General features: G+C 34.8%; 4 protein-coding genes across 4 annotated transcripts; 1 reads left to right on the forward strand and 3 right to left on the reverse strand.

Moving 5' to 3' along the window:
* Positions 1–1229: 1229 nt before the first annotated feature.
* LOC107959002 (two-component response regulator ARR12) lies at positions 1230–5403 on the forward strand. Its single transcript, XM_016894947.2, has 6 exons — positions 1230–1598; positions 2044–2196; positions 2439–2831; positions 3140–3216; positions 3303–4457; positions 5052–5403. The coding sequence occupies exons 1-6, from the start codon at positions 1469–1471 to the stop codon at positions 5121–5123; spliced, it is 1980 nt and encodes a 659-aa protein (XP_016750436.2). The 5' UTR covers positions 1230–1468; the 3' UTR covers positions 5124–5403.
* Positions 5404–5490: 87 nt separating this feature from the next.
* LOC107959003 (brassinosteroid-related acyltransferase 1-like) lies at positions 5491–7772 on the reverse strand. Its single transcript, XM_016894948.2, is given in 4 exon segments — positions 5491–6167; positions 6469–6936; positions 7141–7496; positions 7499–7772. Coding segments are annotated over 4 exon segments (1413 nt in total). The 5' UTR covers positions 7590–7772; the 3' UTR covers positions 5491–5669.
* Positions 7773–10952: 3180 nt separating this feature from the next.
* Positions 10953–13828, reverse strand: LOC107959001 (probable CCR4-associated factor 1 homolog 7). The gene is made up of 2 exons (XM_016894946.2): positions 12226–13828; positions 10953–12121 (listed from the first exon to the last, which is right to left on the reverse strand). The coding sequence occupies exon 2, from the start codon at positions 12011–12013 to the stop codon at positions 11189–11191; it is 825 nt and encodes a 274-aa protein (XP_016750435.1). The 5' UTR covers positions 12014–12121; positions 12226–13828; the 3' UTR covers positions 10953–11188.
* A 75-nt stretch (positions 13829–13903) lies between these two features.
* On the reverse strand, positions 13904–15918 carry LOC107959000 (uncharacterized protein At2g39795, mitochondrial). The gene is made up of 3 exons (XM_016894945.2): positions 14898–15918; positions 14492–14823; positions 13904–14380 (listed from the first exon to the last, which is right to left on the reverse strand). The coding sequence occupies exons 1-3, from the start codon at positions 15114–15116 to the stop codon at positions 14203–14205; spliced, it is 729 nt and encodes a 242-aa protein (XP_016750434.2). The 5' UTR covers positions 15117–15918; the 3' UTR covers positions 13904–14202.
* Positions 15919–17452: the final 1534 nt, after the last annotated feature.

The raw sequence follows: 17452 nt of genomic DNA on the forward strand, positions 1-17452 counted from the left end.
TAAAATTACATTTTTACTATCATAAAAATGTATAATTTAATTCACTCCAAAAAAATTTCTAACTTCACTCTTGTCCCTAAATCATGTTTCTCAATCCGTATTCTAAACCTAATCCTTATTATAAATAATTCAACGAAAGAAAACTTACTATAGATTTAATCCCTACCAAAAAGCTTTGTTTTTTTTTTTAACCATATCAGCCTTCTTTTCAGTCTCATCTACATTCAAACAAATATTTTTTCAAAGACACTACAACAAAGTTTACTTCCAAAATAATCTGTATTTTTATCCCTTTTTCACATAAATATAAACCATAAATATTCATTATTTCTTGTATTCTAATGTTCTTTTAGGAATTTTTTCTCTTATATTTACTGATAGTAGATTTAGAATAAGTAAACAACGTAGGAAAGCAAAATTCATTATTTAATGACTTATACATATATATATATATATATATGAGAACTAAATGTTAAATTTTATAATCACTTATTATTTACAATTACTCTTATTTGCAATTGTGGAGTCGTGGGTTTATTATTATTATTATTAAATTTTGGTAGTAGATTCTGTAATTTATTTGTAGGTTTAGTATATGTATTTTTATTTGATCATTTTTAGTCTTTTTACTTTTAGAATTTGAAAATTTTAGTCCTAACTAAATACTAACTATTAAATTCATTAAGTTAAGTTCAGTTGTTTTTAAATTTTGATATACCAAATATATTATCACATGTGTAATGCAAGACTAGATCTATAACTTTACCCATAATACAAGACTAATGACATAATTTAACCAAATGTATTTTATTGTTACCATTGAGTCAAGACTAAAATTTTAATATTTGAAAAGTGCAGGGCTTAAAATTGATCAAATTGAAGTACATACACTAAATCCGCAATTTACATAAAATGCAAGGTTTAATAGCAGAATTTGACCATTGTTTTTTTGTAAAGGAGAAGTTGGGTTGAATAGATTTTCATGTACTAAACACAAATTTTAAATGAACGTGGAGGGTTTCTTTATAAAAAAAATTAATAATAATATTCTTATTCTAATTAAAAATTAGGAAGAGGATATGAAATTAAAACAAAATCAAGAAAATTTCAAAAAAATAATTCATGGTAATTGAATTAATTTCAGAGAAAATTCAGCTTTCACAGTTAATTACCATGTTTAATTTAGTTTCCATATTATATTCTTTACTCTCACTTTCACATATTTAGAATGAACAGAGTTTGCCATTTCTTTTTCTAGTATTAAAGGCATTTTCCACATCCTGAGCTTACTAATCACTCCCTATCCTTATCTCTCCTTCTAAATTAACCTGTTAATGACAATCCAAACTTGTTCCCTCACTTTCTCTGTGTCTCGAATTTCCGTGGCTGTTAGTTTCTGGGTTTTGTTCGAAAACCTCGAAACATTGTGTTAATTTTGTCAAATAGAAAGAAATACAAGCAGTAGAAAATGAGAGTAGGGCGAGTAATCAGTGACGAAAATGATTCGTTTCCAGTTGGTATGCGTGTTTTGGCGGTAGATGATGATCCAACTTGCCTTTTACTGCTCGAAACCTTGCTTACTAAGTGCAAGTATAATGGTTCGTTTTTAGTTCATTTGACATAAACCTCACTTTTGTTGGGGTTATTGGTTTTGTGATTTTTTTTTCTGTTGAGTATTTACAGTTATTCTGTTTGTTGGCTTGGTTTCCGTTAAAGTGAAACCTTTGTGACTTAATTCATTGTAAAAATCTAAACAAAGATATCATTTTTCCGGCTCTCTTCGATTTTGTAGATAGCCATTAGACTCGGGTTTTTTTTTTGTTTTTTTTTTTAATTTTTAAATGAGGTTCTATTCTTGATTTGGTGACTTCGTGTTATTTAATCTCCCATAACTCGTACATTTGGATACAATTTTGGATTCTGTTTCCACGAATCCTAATTCAATCTTTTTATTTTGCTATTTTTCATTTATTGATTCAGTTGACTGTATGTATGGGTTTTCAATCTTTGAAAATGTTAGTGTGAAAATTCTGTAATTTGCAGTTACCACCACTAGTCAGGCTATTACAGCATTGAAGATGTTGAGAGAAAACAAGAACAAGTTTGATTTGGTTATCAGCGATGTCCATATGCCCGACATGGATGGTTTTAAGTTGCTTGAGCTTGTGGGACTTGAGATGGACCTGCCTGTCATAAGTAAGCTAGTAATTATACTCTTTGGGCTTCTTTTACATTCTTTATGCATTTTTTATCAAGTGTTTACTATTTGAAACTAAATGCTTATTCATAATTCCAAAATTTGAAGGTTTTGCATAACATATGATCAATTACCTTTTTTTTTTTTTAACCTTAGCTAATTTAAAGTCCATTATAGTGCTGAACAATTCATGAAGTTGCTAATTAAAATTGGATCTAATGGTATGATAAAATGCCATCAGTGTTGTCTGCAAATGGTGATACCAAGCTTGTGATGAAAGGGATTACTCATGGGGCTTGTGATTATTTGTTGAAACCTGTTCGAATTGAGGAGCTACAAAATATATGGCAACATGTAATCAGGAGAAAGAAATTTGATAGGAAAGACCGGAATGGTTCTGGCAGCCAAGACAAGCCTTATATTGACAGCAGTGAGGCTGCAGGGTTAGGAAATGTTGATCAGAATGGGAAGTTCAACAAGAAGAGGAAGGATCAGAATGAAGATGAAGATGAGGAGCGTGATGAGAATGGACATGATAATGAGGATTTGTCAACCCAAAAGAAACCTCGTGTTGTTTGGTCAGTGGAGTTGCATCGCAAATTTGTTGCAGCAGTTAATCAACTGGGCATTGAGAGTATGTTCTTAACTATTACTATTGTTGTTTGTTGACTCCCATGTTGATCCATCATTTTAAATTTCTAGCAACCATTATTATTATTATGATGATTTGAGATGATATTCTTCATCTGCTTGAATCCCTGAATTCTCACATTCTACTCCTAACATTTATTATTCATGTTTCACTAATCAATGCCAATGCTTGGGTTAAAGATTCCTTTTGGGGAAGATTCAGTTCTAGGTCCTCTGGTTTATTGTTTCATCTCACGGGAATTTACTTATGCATGGAGCTTTTAGTTAACTTCTTATGTGATTGTAATGCAGAGGCTGTACCTAAAAAGATCCTAGAATTGATGGATGTTGAAAATCTTACCAGAGAAAATGTTGCCAGTCATCTCCAGGCACTATTTCTTAACTTAACTGACTTAGTTACTGTGATCCAAAACATATACCAGGAACCTAACTAGTTCCTTTTTTGTGGTTGCAGAAATTTAGGCTTTACCTTAAAAGAATCAGCTGTGTGGCAAACCAGCAAGCCAATATGGCGGCAGCCTTAGGCAGTGTAGATTCTACCCATTTGCGGATGGGAACTATGAATGGACTTGGGAATTTCCATACATTGGCTGGACCTGATCAGATTCACAATGCAGCCTTTAGATCTTTCCAACATAGTGGTGTGCTCAGAAGATTGAACACACCTTCTGGGGTAGGTATCAGTGGACTTCCTTCTTCAGGATTGGTTCAATTAAGTCCGGTTCAAAACTTGGGAAATACCAGTACCAATCAGAGCAAGTTGCAATCTTTTGTAATTCCTGGTAACCATAATGCTAACATTCTACAAGGGATGCCAATGTCATTAGAATTTGATCAACTGCAAAATAACAGGGCAGCTAGCCATGTTGGACAGTTTCCATCTGTTGATAATACAACTGTTTTGCCCGTTTCCTCCATTTCTGCCAGTTTAATAGATGCAGGCTGCTCCAGTAGTCCTCTTCTTGGTGTTACTAGCAACTCCTTGTTGTTAGAGGGAAGCTCGCAGCTGCCTACTTTGCATGCTCGTAATTTGAGAGACAGTGTTTCTGGCTTCCCCAACAGGAGCACCTTGTCCGACTTTACTTCCATAGCTCCTGCTTCCAATCAATTACATGGTTCAAAAGCAGATATACAAGACCAAGCATCCCCAATCAGCTGTAATGCGGGGAAAATAATCAGTAGTGCTCCTCAAGACTGGAATGCCCCAAAGAAAGATGCCCCTTACCAATCAAATGTTCCAAGTTGTTCAATAAACTCTTTACGGGCTGTTAATGGTGATATGGCTTGGTTGGGCCAATGCTTGGATCAGAATAACCCAATTTTCAACAGAAACGTGGGTTTTGATTTTGTTGATCCCTTATCCATCAAGTTTAGTGAAGGTGAAAACTTAGCTATGGAACCATCAGTTATTGAAAAGGAAGGGTATCTTATGGTCCAACCTAGTCGACAGGGAAGTTACATTCCTGATAATGAAGATGAAAACTTTGCAATGGAACCATCGGTCATTGAAAAGGAAGGGTATCTTATAGTCCAACCTAGGCGACAGGGAAGTTATATTCCTGGTAATCTTGGCTCATTGGAAGATCTGGCTAGTGCAATTACGAAACAGGTAAGCATAATCACATCTATTTCCTGTGGTACTTTCTTCTTTAGCTGAAGCTTAAATTATATTTTCATAGTTTTGGCCATCAAATTAGCCTGTATAAAGATACTCAAGGCTATGAACCTCTCCAATTTTACTGAGATGGTATTAGGACTTACTAGCATTCTTGTATCAATGGACATTCATTTTACACTAACATTATACATTGGTGAATAAGTAGAAACGATCTCTTCTAATGAAATGTTTCTTAAATCGAGAGTTGATCTTTTCCTTAAACTCATCATCAATCCTTCCTGTAATATCTGGATGTTTATTAACGTCTATACTATTAGCTTTATAGTTACTCCAAATGTCTGTCATGGTTTTAACAGTTTCATTTATTCCACCTATCATTTTATTACATGGTTTCCTGATAAATTCTCTCATTTTTTAAATTTAGAAAGAAAGTTCTTGGTCTTCATCTGTTAGCAGTTTTAAGTAAATCTCTTGTTATTTTCTGTTGAATATTGGTCATCAATAACAATATCTGCGTCAAAGATGCATATACGATTTTGACCATTTAAGTATAAATTTGGGGTATTATCTTTGTCTCTGATGCAGGACCATGATAAAGGGAAACCAACAGATGGTGATTTTGGATACAATGATTATTCTCTCAGAACGTGCATTTGAGATTAGAATGTAGACGCACTAACAGCGAAAGAAGTATCTGCATTGCATGCCTTTCTCTTTGATAGTTTTGCTTCATGTAACTGATGACTAATCTATCTGTTATCTTATTTCCTCCTTTTATCAGCCTTGTCGTTTTTCTTTTCTTCATTATTCCTTGCAACTTTTTGCAGTTTTTTTTTTTTTGTGTAGTGTTAGCCCAGTTTTCCTAGCTCAGACAAGTTCCAACTTCTGCAGCAAAGGCCTGTCCAATGTTGTTCAATGAATAAATATTAATTGCTTATTTCCCCAAATATGCATATTATGGAAGATTTATAAGGTTTGCTTGCACTTGCAATGCTCATAATTAAAGATTAAAATCGGATTCTTCAATTAGGACCAAATTTGCTAGTTGAAGAAATGAGTGAACTTTATTTCTTAGAAACAACAGTAGCATTCGAAATATCATTCTCAGGACATAGTGAAGTAAGTAAGTTATCACCCGTTATGCACTTCCCCTTTTAAACAAAGAAAGATGGTATAAAATTATTGTGGGATAAAAGTAGGAAATTATTGTATATTGGTGAGGAAGTAGTGAGAGAAAGCATTGAGGGATTGAGGAAGTAACCCAATCCTCATATCGACGCCTCTGGAATCGATGGGATTCTGCATAAAATAAGCAACTTGTGGAATTGGAGAAAGCAATGGAGATACATAGGCTGCTTCTCCGTGAAAAAAATCAATCTTGTGGAATGGCATCCTAGTCCAATCAGAGACAAGGGTGAGTTGATTCAGTGGAGGGAGAGTGCCCTGAGGCCCATCTAACGCCTGGTTATATGCAATCACATAGTCGTTGCTAATCGAACGCTTGGCTTCTTTTATCTTGTCTACGATATCTTCATGGCTTCCTGCCTCCAGTTCTTCAGCTGTTAAGGCAGCAGAGGCTAATACATAAGCGTTGCCACTGAAGCCTTCTGGCAGTGGGGGCACCGTCTTCTTCCTTATGTCCACAGCAAATTGCAAGCATACCATTGATCCTTTCATCACTCCTAATGCCTTGGTTCTTGCCTGGAGTCCCAAAAACCAAAAAACACTAGTTCATTATTGTATAAGTGCACATTACCTGTGTAAATAGCATACGATCATCTGCATAAAATTGAACCATCAAATTATTGTGCCTACATGATTTAGTTTTTGTTATCAAAACATAAAATTCTTCCTGTGGGTGCGCTCATTCTAGTTTTGTCTCTATAGCCTCATGGAGGATTGAAAATTTTACACTTAATATTATGATGATTTATATAGCATAAAAAACTAGGAAAGACCTATCCTCTGAAAACTGAAATAGGTAGTTAAGAAATTAATTTACCTTCCATACGTGAGCAGCAAGCAGCTCAAAGGATGAACATGAAAAGCTGCCACTCCAGTCACCAAAGACCTTGCTTTTTAAGCTTTCTATCATTGCACCACTGAGGTGGAATGTCTTGAGAACAAGATTAGAGTTCCCCACATCAGGGAGTTTTCCGGATCCAAACATCGTATCTGGACCACAAGTTTGACCACTCATAGCCTGTTTTATCAACTGGTATAGGTGATCTATGGCTACAGCCCTTGTGGCCGAGCTCCCACTTTCAGGCAACTTTGTAATCCCCGGATTTTCCAGTAACAATGCCCCCCTCTCATGCACGGGTTTGTAAAGCTTGGTGCCTTTCTTTTGTTTCAAAATAGCAGAATTAAAAGCCCATGCATGGAGAAAATCATAGGTGGCTGGTCCATCAAACAAAGAGTGGCTCGAACCAATACCGATTGAATAGCCTCCACACCCGAACCTGGTAACCTACATCATTTAACAAGTTGTCCAGTCTGCTAAGTCCTTCAATATAATGCTATAGCTTGATGAATGGAACCTAACTTATCAATAGGGGGAGGAAATAATTAAAATCCGTCGAGGCAGGACATCAGGGAATTTCATCTCAAGATTTTTGTTATCAGTTAAAAAATGGGTCGAAACATGTATATATATATGTATATATAAACTCACCTGAGCAACAACTAATGGCATCTCCGAGAAGTTGCCATGAAAATCAGGCTTGTAAGCCAGATGCTCGAAGAATTCATTGTATTGAGAAAGATCTCCAAGTTCAATGATCTTAGCACTGGTAACTGCCTCCACTAGAACTGCACCATCATTGCTGCACCAAAGGTTAAGTTTACCATCACTCGGGTTCAAGCTCAACCTACCTGCAGCTGGATACCAAATCGAAAGAGTCTCTTCCAACCCAGATTTTAAGCAACTAAAAATTGAATCCAGAGACAGATTCTGGTATGCAGCAGAAGATTTGTAAAAGAAAACCACGTACATTAGCAGTGGACACTGCCTGTCCAAATTAGACAGATGATCGTTTGTGTTGGATTCAAGGATTTTGGGAGTACGGAAACTGTCTTAGTAACCCGAACAGTTGGATAATTCTCATCATGTTGGGTGGCCATGGATGTTTCTTTTGTTGTTGTGAGAAACAGAAGAGAATGACAATGTACATTTATAAAGAGAAGAGCTTAGATTCCTAGGAGCCAACCTATATCTCTTTATGGATTTATTTTATGTTGTTTTTATGAGATGGGGAATGGTTTGTAGTGCTTGCCTTATATTAAACTAATGCTTTGCATGGTACTGTGTTTGTTCTTTTGTACATATAAACGCCGACTGTATTATCTGGCTCGCACTCCCAAGGGATTGATGCTGACCTACTATACCTATTATATATATATACACTCCGAACTCTTGTAAAAACATCAAATGATGGGCCCTGAATGTCTATAAGATGAACCCTTTGATACTAGCTAGAATGTAATGAGTAAATTAGGGTTTCTTGGGTTATCATTTTCATTAAACACAAGTATTTAAAAAGACGAAGAAAAGAACAGGTAAGTTAATACATATATGTATGTTGTGTTTTGGAATTGTTAACTGTTATCACCATTAATGTGTAATCATAAGTGAATGATTGAGATCAAATAACCGATTAACCATTTTACGCATGAAGAAGAGCGTGGAAAGCAAAAGGCAGCACGAAATCCCTACATTTCAATGAGCTTTTGTTCGGTGGCATAGTTAAATAATAACGAGATTCTATACACACTTGGACAATAATATATATACCAGTAAAATCAAAGTTAAAAAGAAAAGTAGAGCAGTTGATTGGAGAGAAAGAAAGGTAGTAGATGGAAAAACAGGTTGGCATGTCATGAGAGGTGCGGGGGTGTTGCTGTTGTAAGAAATAAGAATAGCAAATATATATCAAATTAAGCATGCGTATATATGAACCCCTGACTTGTGTCTGTTTGTCTCCACTTTCCCAGCACTTTGCCTCATTTCCAGCTTTCTTTATTTTCTCCCCCCATCCACCCTTTTCATGATTTCTTTCCGCTATAATCTCTGTCACTGTGGATTCAGTCTTAAAATGGAATTAAATATTTCTTGCTTCCAGCTTAAATAGATATGTTGTCTACAAATGACCAGTGCTTTACTGAAACTAGAATACGAGTGAAACATCGTGCTTTCTACTGTATTGGTTATGATGGACTTTCAATTTAAGTTAATAATTAAGACTTCTTTGAACTAAAACAGATACATGTACACTCTTCTACTCTTATATATATTAATTAATGTATCATTTGTACTAAACTTTAGGCCGCATACTATATATTTTATGTTCATTGGTTTGCTTCAAAGTTTAATTGATGAACTAAAGATTTGTTGAAAGTTCAAACATTTAAAAGGGCAAATAGTATTAACTTATTAGCACATCTTTAAGCAACAGAAACCTCACTTTTGTTTCCTTTGCACCTAATTTTTATTAGGTTAAACTTGTCACTAAATTTCATTTTTAGGATTTTAGAAATTCCGCATTACCCTTCGGATTTCTTTGCAATATATAATCTTTAAAAAATAAATGATGACCAAAATAAAAAATTTATTAAATTTGGGCGACTAAAATGAAAGTACAATAACATTGAACTAACAGGGTGACCAAAATGAAAACTTAATAAAGTTAAGTAGCTAAAATGAAAACAGCTGTTAACTGTAATACCCAATTTACAAAATTTTTATGTTCGTACTGAAAATGAAAACTTATCAAAGTTGAATGATCAAGTATGTAGTTTACCCTTTTTAGTAAAGTTAATTTGCTTTCTTCTTCGAAGATATGCAGAAGTGGCCAATATGCGATCTTCTCAATTATAGGATTTAGATTGATTGATTTTTCAATCTTTAGAGGCAAAAATTAAAAAAGTACATACCAGAAAACCTGGGATTGTGTTTGATTGTGTTTTATTATATGAATCTTGTATTATAATCCTAACAGATTAAGTGACAGATGACCAAACGAGGATGCTTCAGTTGTGTGTTGTTCGTATTTCAATTGTCTGATTCGTTTTAAATTTTTATTTTTATCCCCCCCCCCAAAAAAATGAACATTTAGATTTGATTTAGAACTGATTAATGCCTGCAAAAAAATCCTTTGAATATTACGCCATCAAAAGTTACTTCCGATTTCACTGTGCTTTGCCGCAATCTGTGGATTACATGGCGATTTACTTCTCTGTTCTTTTTGTATCCAGGCCCGAATCTTAATCCACGATTTAGATGCCATCTTAAAAGAGGATCCGACCCTGTTAAATCCATGTCAATTTCTTATACAGTAGCAGCTTTTTGCGGCTCAGATTCCATTGGTGAGTCCTCCATCTTAATTTCGTCTGTGATTCCGTCTGTGGAGAGTAGAGGCTGCTCTGAAATACGAGGACAGGGCTCTGCGGGTGGATGAATCCAAGATGTGTCCCCACAAACTTACTTCCGTAAGTACTTGGGAAAACCAAGAAATCTGTTAATTAAATACCCGACTCCTGATCTCTCTTGCTATAATTCTCCATTTCCACTTGATCTTATATGTCCAAGACCCTTCAAAGAGAATGATGTTACCTTATTGTATGCTGAGACAATTATAATCGATCTGCATCATCGCTGCAAAATTTTCTTCTGATGCTGCATAATGATAATTTTAGTCATCCCTCATCAGCAAAAGCAAAATAGGGAAAGAGAAGTGACCACACAACCATTCACCACTACTCTTTAACCAACACAAATAAAGCACGTAAATTCGATTATGAACTATATCCAGTCTATAGATCATTATCCAGTTGTCTTTTCAAGGAAACAACCTATGGTTAAAAGGAGGAAAATTTGCTTTCTCCCTGTGATGGATTTAATTCGTCTTGTATATGAGAATGACGTGTGATAAATAATGAACAAGAAATAATCACCCTAAAAGTTTATGCTGGAAGGAACTGCAGCTTACCGATTATATCTAGTAGAAGGGATCCCTATAGACATTTCATTTGACATATCTGCAACCTTGTCTCCCTTCTCTTGTTCTCATCCTAAGACCAAAATCAAGGATGAGAGCAAATAGTTAAGTAGGGAACCATTTGCAAGCAGCATCTAATTTGAATGTTCATACAACAGCTAACAACCAGACATAGCATTGGACAATATGCTTGTTTTTCATAGATTTAACATAGAAACAGGGAGTTAATGCCACAACAATACGATAGCATAGGAGTATGCAACTTTTACGTATTCTAGTTCTTAAAAATCAAGAGGTGAAATCCTTTTCAAGATTGCTCAAAGAACCCCGTCACTCATAGCTATAGAGAGATGACAAACAGGTTTGTTATGCCCACACTAAAACAGATAATATAGTTTTTCGAAAGGATCCCCAAAACAGAATTTCTCTTTTCCAAAGACTAAGCACAAATTAACACAAACGAGGAAATAGATGAAGAGGATATCTGAAGTGAGATGCCAATGGTTCAAATTATTATTGAAACACTAACTGCATAATTTATACATGACTTTCAACTAGAACTAGAATAGAAAACCAGTTAAGGTTTCAGTTACAATGCAAGCAAAGGAGATAAGCTCACAACTAAATTAACAATAATTTTTGCCAATGTATACAATGAAAATTAAAAAGTCTCACACTCAAGTAGTCTACATTCATCAACCTTTTCCCAATTATTATTTTTTCTTTCTAATTAGTAGTCTGTCCACTTTCGACCCCCAGGCCATACAGTACACCTGCATATTTCTCAGTGGAGCCATTGAAAAAGTTATCTCTCAACTTCCTAAACGTGCACGATGTGAGCAAACTATCCGAGCCAGCTTGATGACACACACCAACTCTTTCCACTTCCAACAACTCAGCAAGCTTGTTCAAACCACCATGCAGGCTATTGCAAAACTTCATCATATGCTTGATATCGTACAACATGGGAAAATACATATTGATCAAATCAAAGAATCGCGCTTGATTATCGGGCAAACTCCTGCAAGTCAATAGCTTTAGCAAATACCCAAAGTCATATCCACTATGAAAAGTTACCCAATGCACACCATCATTCAGCACAATCCCGGAAGACATCAGAAGCTCGCCGAACCGCTTCACGTCAATACCCTTCTCATTGTTCTTCTTAAAATCAATCCCGCACTGGCGCAACAACTCAATGGAATCACTAGCAAAGATATCTTCGCTTATGTTGAACTCGCAGAAATTGAATTGCCAAATGCAAGAGCTGTCAGTTCCACAAGAGGGAAGGTTGCCATTCTCATCCGAGAAAGTGAGCCCTAATTGGATCAACTTCAACATATCCACGTTATCTTTCAAAGTTTGGTAGTTATAATCACTGATATTCTTGAAAGAACCAACAGGACGTAGAACTACACCCGGGAACTCAGTATCCATAGCTACGTAATTATAGGTATCAACAATTTCACGGATCAAAGCAAACTCTTCTTCTAGATTATCGTTCCAAACTTCTCGAATATGAACTGAATCACCTTTGGGCAAAATCGACATTTCCAGTAGACCAAATAAAAGACAAGCACATCCAAATTCGAAACCCTTAAAAATTGAATCTCCGAGTTGAGTTCCGGAAACGGTCGCGTTTAGATGCTGGAAGCAGATCTGAAAACAAGGAAAAAAGAAACAGATTTTGAACTTTAACCCATGGGTGTCGGTAACAAACCCTAGAACCCAAAAAGAAAGCGAGGAAGGAAATGAGATCTAACCTTGAAATTATGAAATCGGGCCTTGGAAGTAACAGATCTAGAGGTTGTGAACACGGTGAGTCGAGAAATTTCGGTCAACGAGTAAAGGGAAATGAGGAAAACGCGGACGAGGCTTAGAGCCCTTTTACGACTTGGGTGTCATCTTAAAGGCAAGGAAGGAAGGACAGAGATGTACAAAGGGAAAGGGATGAACAAGGTCAAAAACGACGACGTTGTAACTTGAAACTCATTAATACGACGTCGTTCTGAGGTTGGCTTTTCCAGTCTTAAAAAACCTGCTAAAATAGGAAATATTTTATTCCCGCATGATTGATGATGAGAGAGAACATTGTATTTGTAGTGATATTTATATATTGGAGTTAGGACTGTACTAGAAAATAGCATAGCATATATCCTACCACGTCAGTGTCCAAACAAACATTTTTATTTTGTAACAGATTTCTTTTATAATGAATTGACTCCCTAAATATTCCTTTTTTTTTTACATTTCGTCTTTGTCAGTACTGTTAAAAAGAATATTTTTGTAAACAAATAAGTTTGCATTTTTTTTTTATTCTTAAAGCCAATCAATATTACATGTGCAGGATTTACCGTTGTTGGTATCGTGAATAACGTGTGGTTTTAGAGATTGACAAGTCAAACCCTTTACAAGAGCCCCCATTGTTAGTAAGCTGAGTGGACTGGACCAGATGTTTAGGTGATTGGTTAATGGTGGAATTAAGGTGACGTGTATGGGGCTCAATTATTTTATCAAATACTGCTTTCATTTCTATTTCCGCCTCAATTCGGCTGAAATTCATTGCATGTTCGGACCATCCTATTCACTTGCGTCTCTTTCTATTAAACAGTTTAAAGGAGTTATGTATTATTGATGTGCATTATTAAAGCCATAAAATACATGGAATTATTTATTCCATTTCTATTTCTATTTTTATATTTCCTGGCCAATTAGCAAATCTGTTCTAATTCTTATTTATACGTAAATTAGTTGGACAAAAAAAAACTATAGAAATCAAAAATTGGTATTAGTGTGAATATTTCAGTCAAATCGAGTAAAAAATTTTGAATTAATCAAGCTGGTAAATTCTATTTTTTTAACTATACTCAATTTAATCAATTTATAAAAAATTCGAATTGAGTCAAATCCAATATATTTATTTGAGTTAAATTTTAAAAAAAATACATTCATCAAGAACTTAAGACTGCATGCATTGTTGTTCAAAACAAAGGGGTCCAATAATCCGTATTTCAGACACGGTTTCAAAAGTTATACATTGCATAAGTTTATTTGTAAAGGTAAGACAGATTGCTTTGTAACAGACAAAACAGAACCGTGTGAAACTTCGACTAATTCTCTTGTATGTTTCTATATATAGATTTAGGAACTAAAGACGCCATTTTAACTCAAGTTTAATTGCTGTCTTATTTGGTTGATAACAAATGCAAGGTTACTCAATCACATGCTTGTATCCATCAAATGGCTCAAGAAATAATGTAGCTTCCTGCTAGCAGAAATTGATACATTTTGTTCTTTTTTTTTCCTTTTCAAGGTGAAGGTTTGCAATAATTCAGTTAGTTTTATTTTGAAGTTACTGTCTTTTCAGTAATTACCAACCCTTTCATATGCATAAATTAGAATTGAGTCTTGCAGATATCATGCATTACTTGAGGAACACAATGAAGCAAGGCAATTACAATTACTGGGCAAGGATTGCTAGAACACCAAAATAAAGGTTGTTCACTACTCTGAGACCCTAAAATATAGTTAACAACATATCCAAGCTCTAAAAGAGAGAGTTGGCGGATGTATAGAATCCTGATAAACTTACCTTTACAACTCTGAATAACAGTCCAATGCCGAAATATAGTCAATTTGTATTTCATGTTTCATATAGACTGCTACAAATCATAGAGGAACCTAAACAGAAATCTTGTGAACCTCGTGCAGAAAAATACTAGAAAGCACGGATCAGATTTTTATAAGCAAACCTGATTCCATTTCTCCACAATGGATTTGACATTTCCCAACCACTGGATCAATTCAATCCTATCCTTATTCATCATATAGTCGTGCAGGAAAACACAGAGTTCATTATTTACTCCCCTTTCTTCCAAGTAATCACCAAGTGTCCTCTGAAGCTTCCGATTCTTTTTCCTGAAACAACAACAAAACATCAAAACAAAATATCACTGTTGACTTTGCCAATTAACATTAGGAAGTAGAAACTGTACTATACAAGCTTGCAAGCTGTGCCTCATAACATACCTCCTCAAATCACGTCCCATGTAAGGGTTAATAATAGTCTTATCACGATTTAGCAAGTAAACTTTCTGGATTTCTAAATGATCAGGCCAAGCTGAGCACAAAAATTCCATATCAGGATAACCTTGACCTTTGGAAATATCAACAAGTAAGCTAATGTGAAGAACCACATTCTCCCCAGTGCTATCTTCTCCAGGCTTAGGAACAAAAACACAACCGTCAAACATGGTTACTTCAATTTTGATTTCTTCATATTCTCCGTATTTTCCCCTCATTGTCATCCACTTCTCTCCCGGTCGGTCTCGGACCGTAAAGGAATTGAAGCTCGTAGCAGGCTACATAAATTGTGAAGAAAAATAATTGAAATGAAATTTGGGTGCAAATCGTTTTGATAGAAATAAATAGTTACCTGATGGGGAGGAGCGTAGTCGTGCTGGTACTCGATCTCATTGCTTAGGATTCTGATGATGTTGGCTGTGAAAGGCGATTTGTGGGTTTGGGAGGTTGCGTAGGGATTAAATTGGAGTAGTGAAGATGCAGATGCGATTCGTGATTGGATGCTATTAGTTAGGGTTTTCGAAGCAGCAGAGACAAATGCTCTTTGAGCTGTTGGAATGAAGCGAGCCATTTTTATTTTGACTGTTGGCGACTTCAGTTTCCCGAATCAATTAAATGGGGTTTTAACTTTTAAGATTAGGGTTTAAAAGATTAAACGAATCAGGAAAAGAAAAGTTCAATTTTGGGGGGAAAATAGTAGTAATAAATGGAGAACAAAATTATAATATGTTGAATTTCTTTTTCGTTTTCCTTTTAATCTTTACCAATTTCCAAACCCTTATAATTTGAAGCTCCGAGTTGACTTCAGGAAACGGTCGCGTTTAGATGCTGGAAGTAGATATGAAAACAAAGAAAAAAAAATCAGATTTTGAACTTTCAGCTATGGGTGTTGGTAACAAACCCTAGAACCCAAAAAGAAAGCGAGGAAGGAAACGAGAACTTTGAAATTATGAAATCGGGCCTTGTAAGTAGCATATCTAGAGGTTGGGAACACGGTGAGTCGACAAATTTCGATCAACGAGTTAAGGGAAAAGAGGTAGTGAAGGAAAACGTGGACGGGGTTTAACAGACCTAGCCTTGTAAGCATAAATTTGTAAGTTTCCTTTTGACTGGCATATACGGCTGCTTGCTTGCTTATATGGGTGGGCGTCATCGTTGTGGTAAAGAAAATTTGAAGTTATATTGACGATTGTCTCAAAAGATTGGAGAGGGAAATATTGCTCCATCCAGAAGCAATGGTAGAGAGTGGCGAGCTTGAGGATAGGCATCGAACTCGTGTATTGTAGAGGTAAACCATGTGTTTTGAGGTATGCGTGAGATACATGATGTGATGGTGTTGGGTTGTTGACGAAGCGGCAGCAAAGCTATAGATTTGAATGATTGGGGAAGGAGAAGTAAGCAACTTAAGGGATACGATTTGGGCCTGGACGAACAACCTTTTATTTTCCATTGCAGATGCCCAAGAAAGGAATTTCTTCTTATAAACCTTGGGCCTTGAATATGGCAAGAAATAATTGGACTGTCGTACACACTAGTGGGCTTTTATTTCAAAAATAACGTATTATAATTATTGGAAAGTAGTAAAAGAGAATCAGGGTCGGCTGGGGGTTGCCTATGCCGATGCCACATGGACTTTTTTGGGTCGATCCAATGTCAGAGAATAAATGCGGCTACTTTTCCAAAGTCCAATCCCCCGTTATGTATATTTAACCCAAAAAAATCCCCTGTTATATATATTTGTATACGCTTAAAGCAGGGGGTGGAGTGAGAACTGAGCCCAGAGTAAGCCTGTTTTGATGATATCAAATGAACGGCACCAGATGAGATGACAGCAGCTATCCCATTGCATCCTCTTACACACTATCAATACCCCTTTTGCACGTTTCCCCATTTCTCTTGTTATTATAAATCCGTAACAATTTTTCACTAAACAAAACACAAAAAAACACATTAAATATAAACGCACGATGGCTTCCCTTATAAGCCTTTCCACACCCAGTTTACTTTTATCGTTTTCCTAATTTATTTTTTAGTTAAAATAAATTAAAATGTGTGGATTGAGTCTTACGCCTGTATTTTTTTCAAAAATCCCCTGATTTTTACGTCCTTTTTAATATGCATTGACAAAATGTAGGTAATATACTACTATTTTCAATAGATTTTTTTAACTTTATAAATGATGTTTTACGAGGTTTGATAATTTAATTTAATTTTTAAAATATATTTGAAAATACTTAGATATTAATTACTTTTTAAGGTAAAAAAAATTATATACGTAGTTTTTTTATAAAAAATTATTACTTTTTAAGGGAAGTATTTTTTTTAAATGCTATTTTTATTTTGAATATAATAAAATTAATATTTCCATTTTAACTTATTTAATTTTTATTATTTTTTTAAGTGTTTTTCATGATTAAGTTGATATCACTTTTATTTAAAATATCAAACTCATATAAAAAATTATATGAGTATAAAGTTTAACTTATTTGATATTTTTACTTTTATTATTTTTTATTAATTTGAAAATCTTGATTAAGTCAGTGTCATCCTCAATCAGATCATCAACTCGGTTAAAAAATTAATGAGTGTTTTTCCGTAATTAAAATAAGTAAAATTATTTAAGAGTATTTTCTTACTTTCACTTAAAAAGTCAATAAAAATATGTATATAATAGGATTTAAATCTACACCAATTACATTAGTAAAATATTTAATTTACCATTAAACTAAAACTTTATTTTGATATTTTTATACATTGCAATTTTATGATACACACTTTATTACCTCCATTAGTTGCATATTTATACTTATCATTATTTAAACTATTGACTGAGTTGATGTCACCAACTCGATTAAGAAGTTACGAGAAATCTTTTTTGTAATTTTATTATTTTAGAGTATTTTAGTT

This window comes from Gossypium hirsutum, chromosome A05 (assembly GCF_007990345.1).
Source record: "Gossypium hirsutum isolate 1008001.06 chromosome A05, Gossypium_hirsutum_v2.1, whole genome shotgun sequence".
NCBI classification, from domain to species: Eukaryota; Viridiplantae; Streptophyta; class Magnoliopsida; order Malvales; family Malvaceae; genus Gossypium; species Gossypium hirsutum.

Excerpts from the sequence above, each read along its gene's own strand:
- LOC107959000 (XM_016894945.2), bottom strand. The coding sequence starts at position 15,116 with ATGGCTCGCTTCATTCCAACAGCTCAAAGAGCATTTGTCTCTGCTGCT. Across the intron at positions 14,824-14,897 it reads ACTACGCTCCTCCCCATCAG|CCTGCTACGAGCTTCAATTC; the intron begins GTAACTATTTAT and ends CAATTTATGTAG. Across the intron at positions 14,381-14,491 it reads ATGGGACGTGATTTGAGGAG|GAAAAAGAATCGGAAGCTTC; the intron begins GTATGTTATGAG and ends TTGTTGTTTCAG.
- LOC107959002 (XM_016894947.2), top strand. The coding sequence starts at position 1,469 with ATGAGAGTAGGGCGAGTAATCAGTGACGAAAATGATTCGTTTCCAGTT. Across the intron at positions 2,832-3,139 it reads TAATCAACTGGGCATTGAGA|AGGCTGTACCTAAAAAGATC; the intron begins GTATGTTCTTAA and ends ATTGTAATGCAG. Across the intron at positions 3,217-3,302 it reads ATGTTGCCAGTCATCTCCAG|AAATTTAGGCTTTACCTTAA; the intron begins GCACTATTTCTT and ends TTGTGGTTGCAG.
- LOC107959001 (XM_016894946.2), bottom strand. The coding sequence starts at position 12,013 with ATGTCGATTTTGCCCAAAGGTGATTCAGTTCATATTCGAGAAGTTTGG.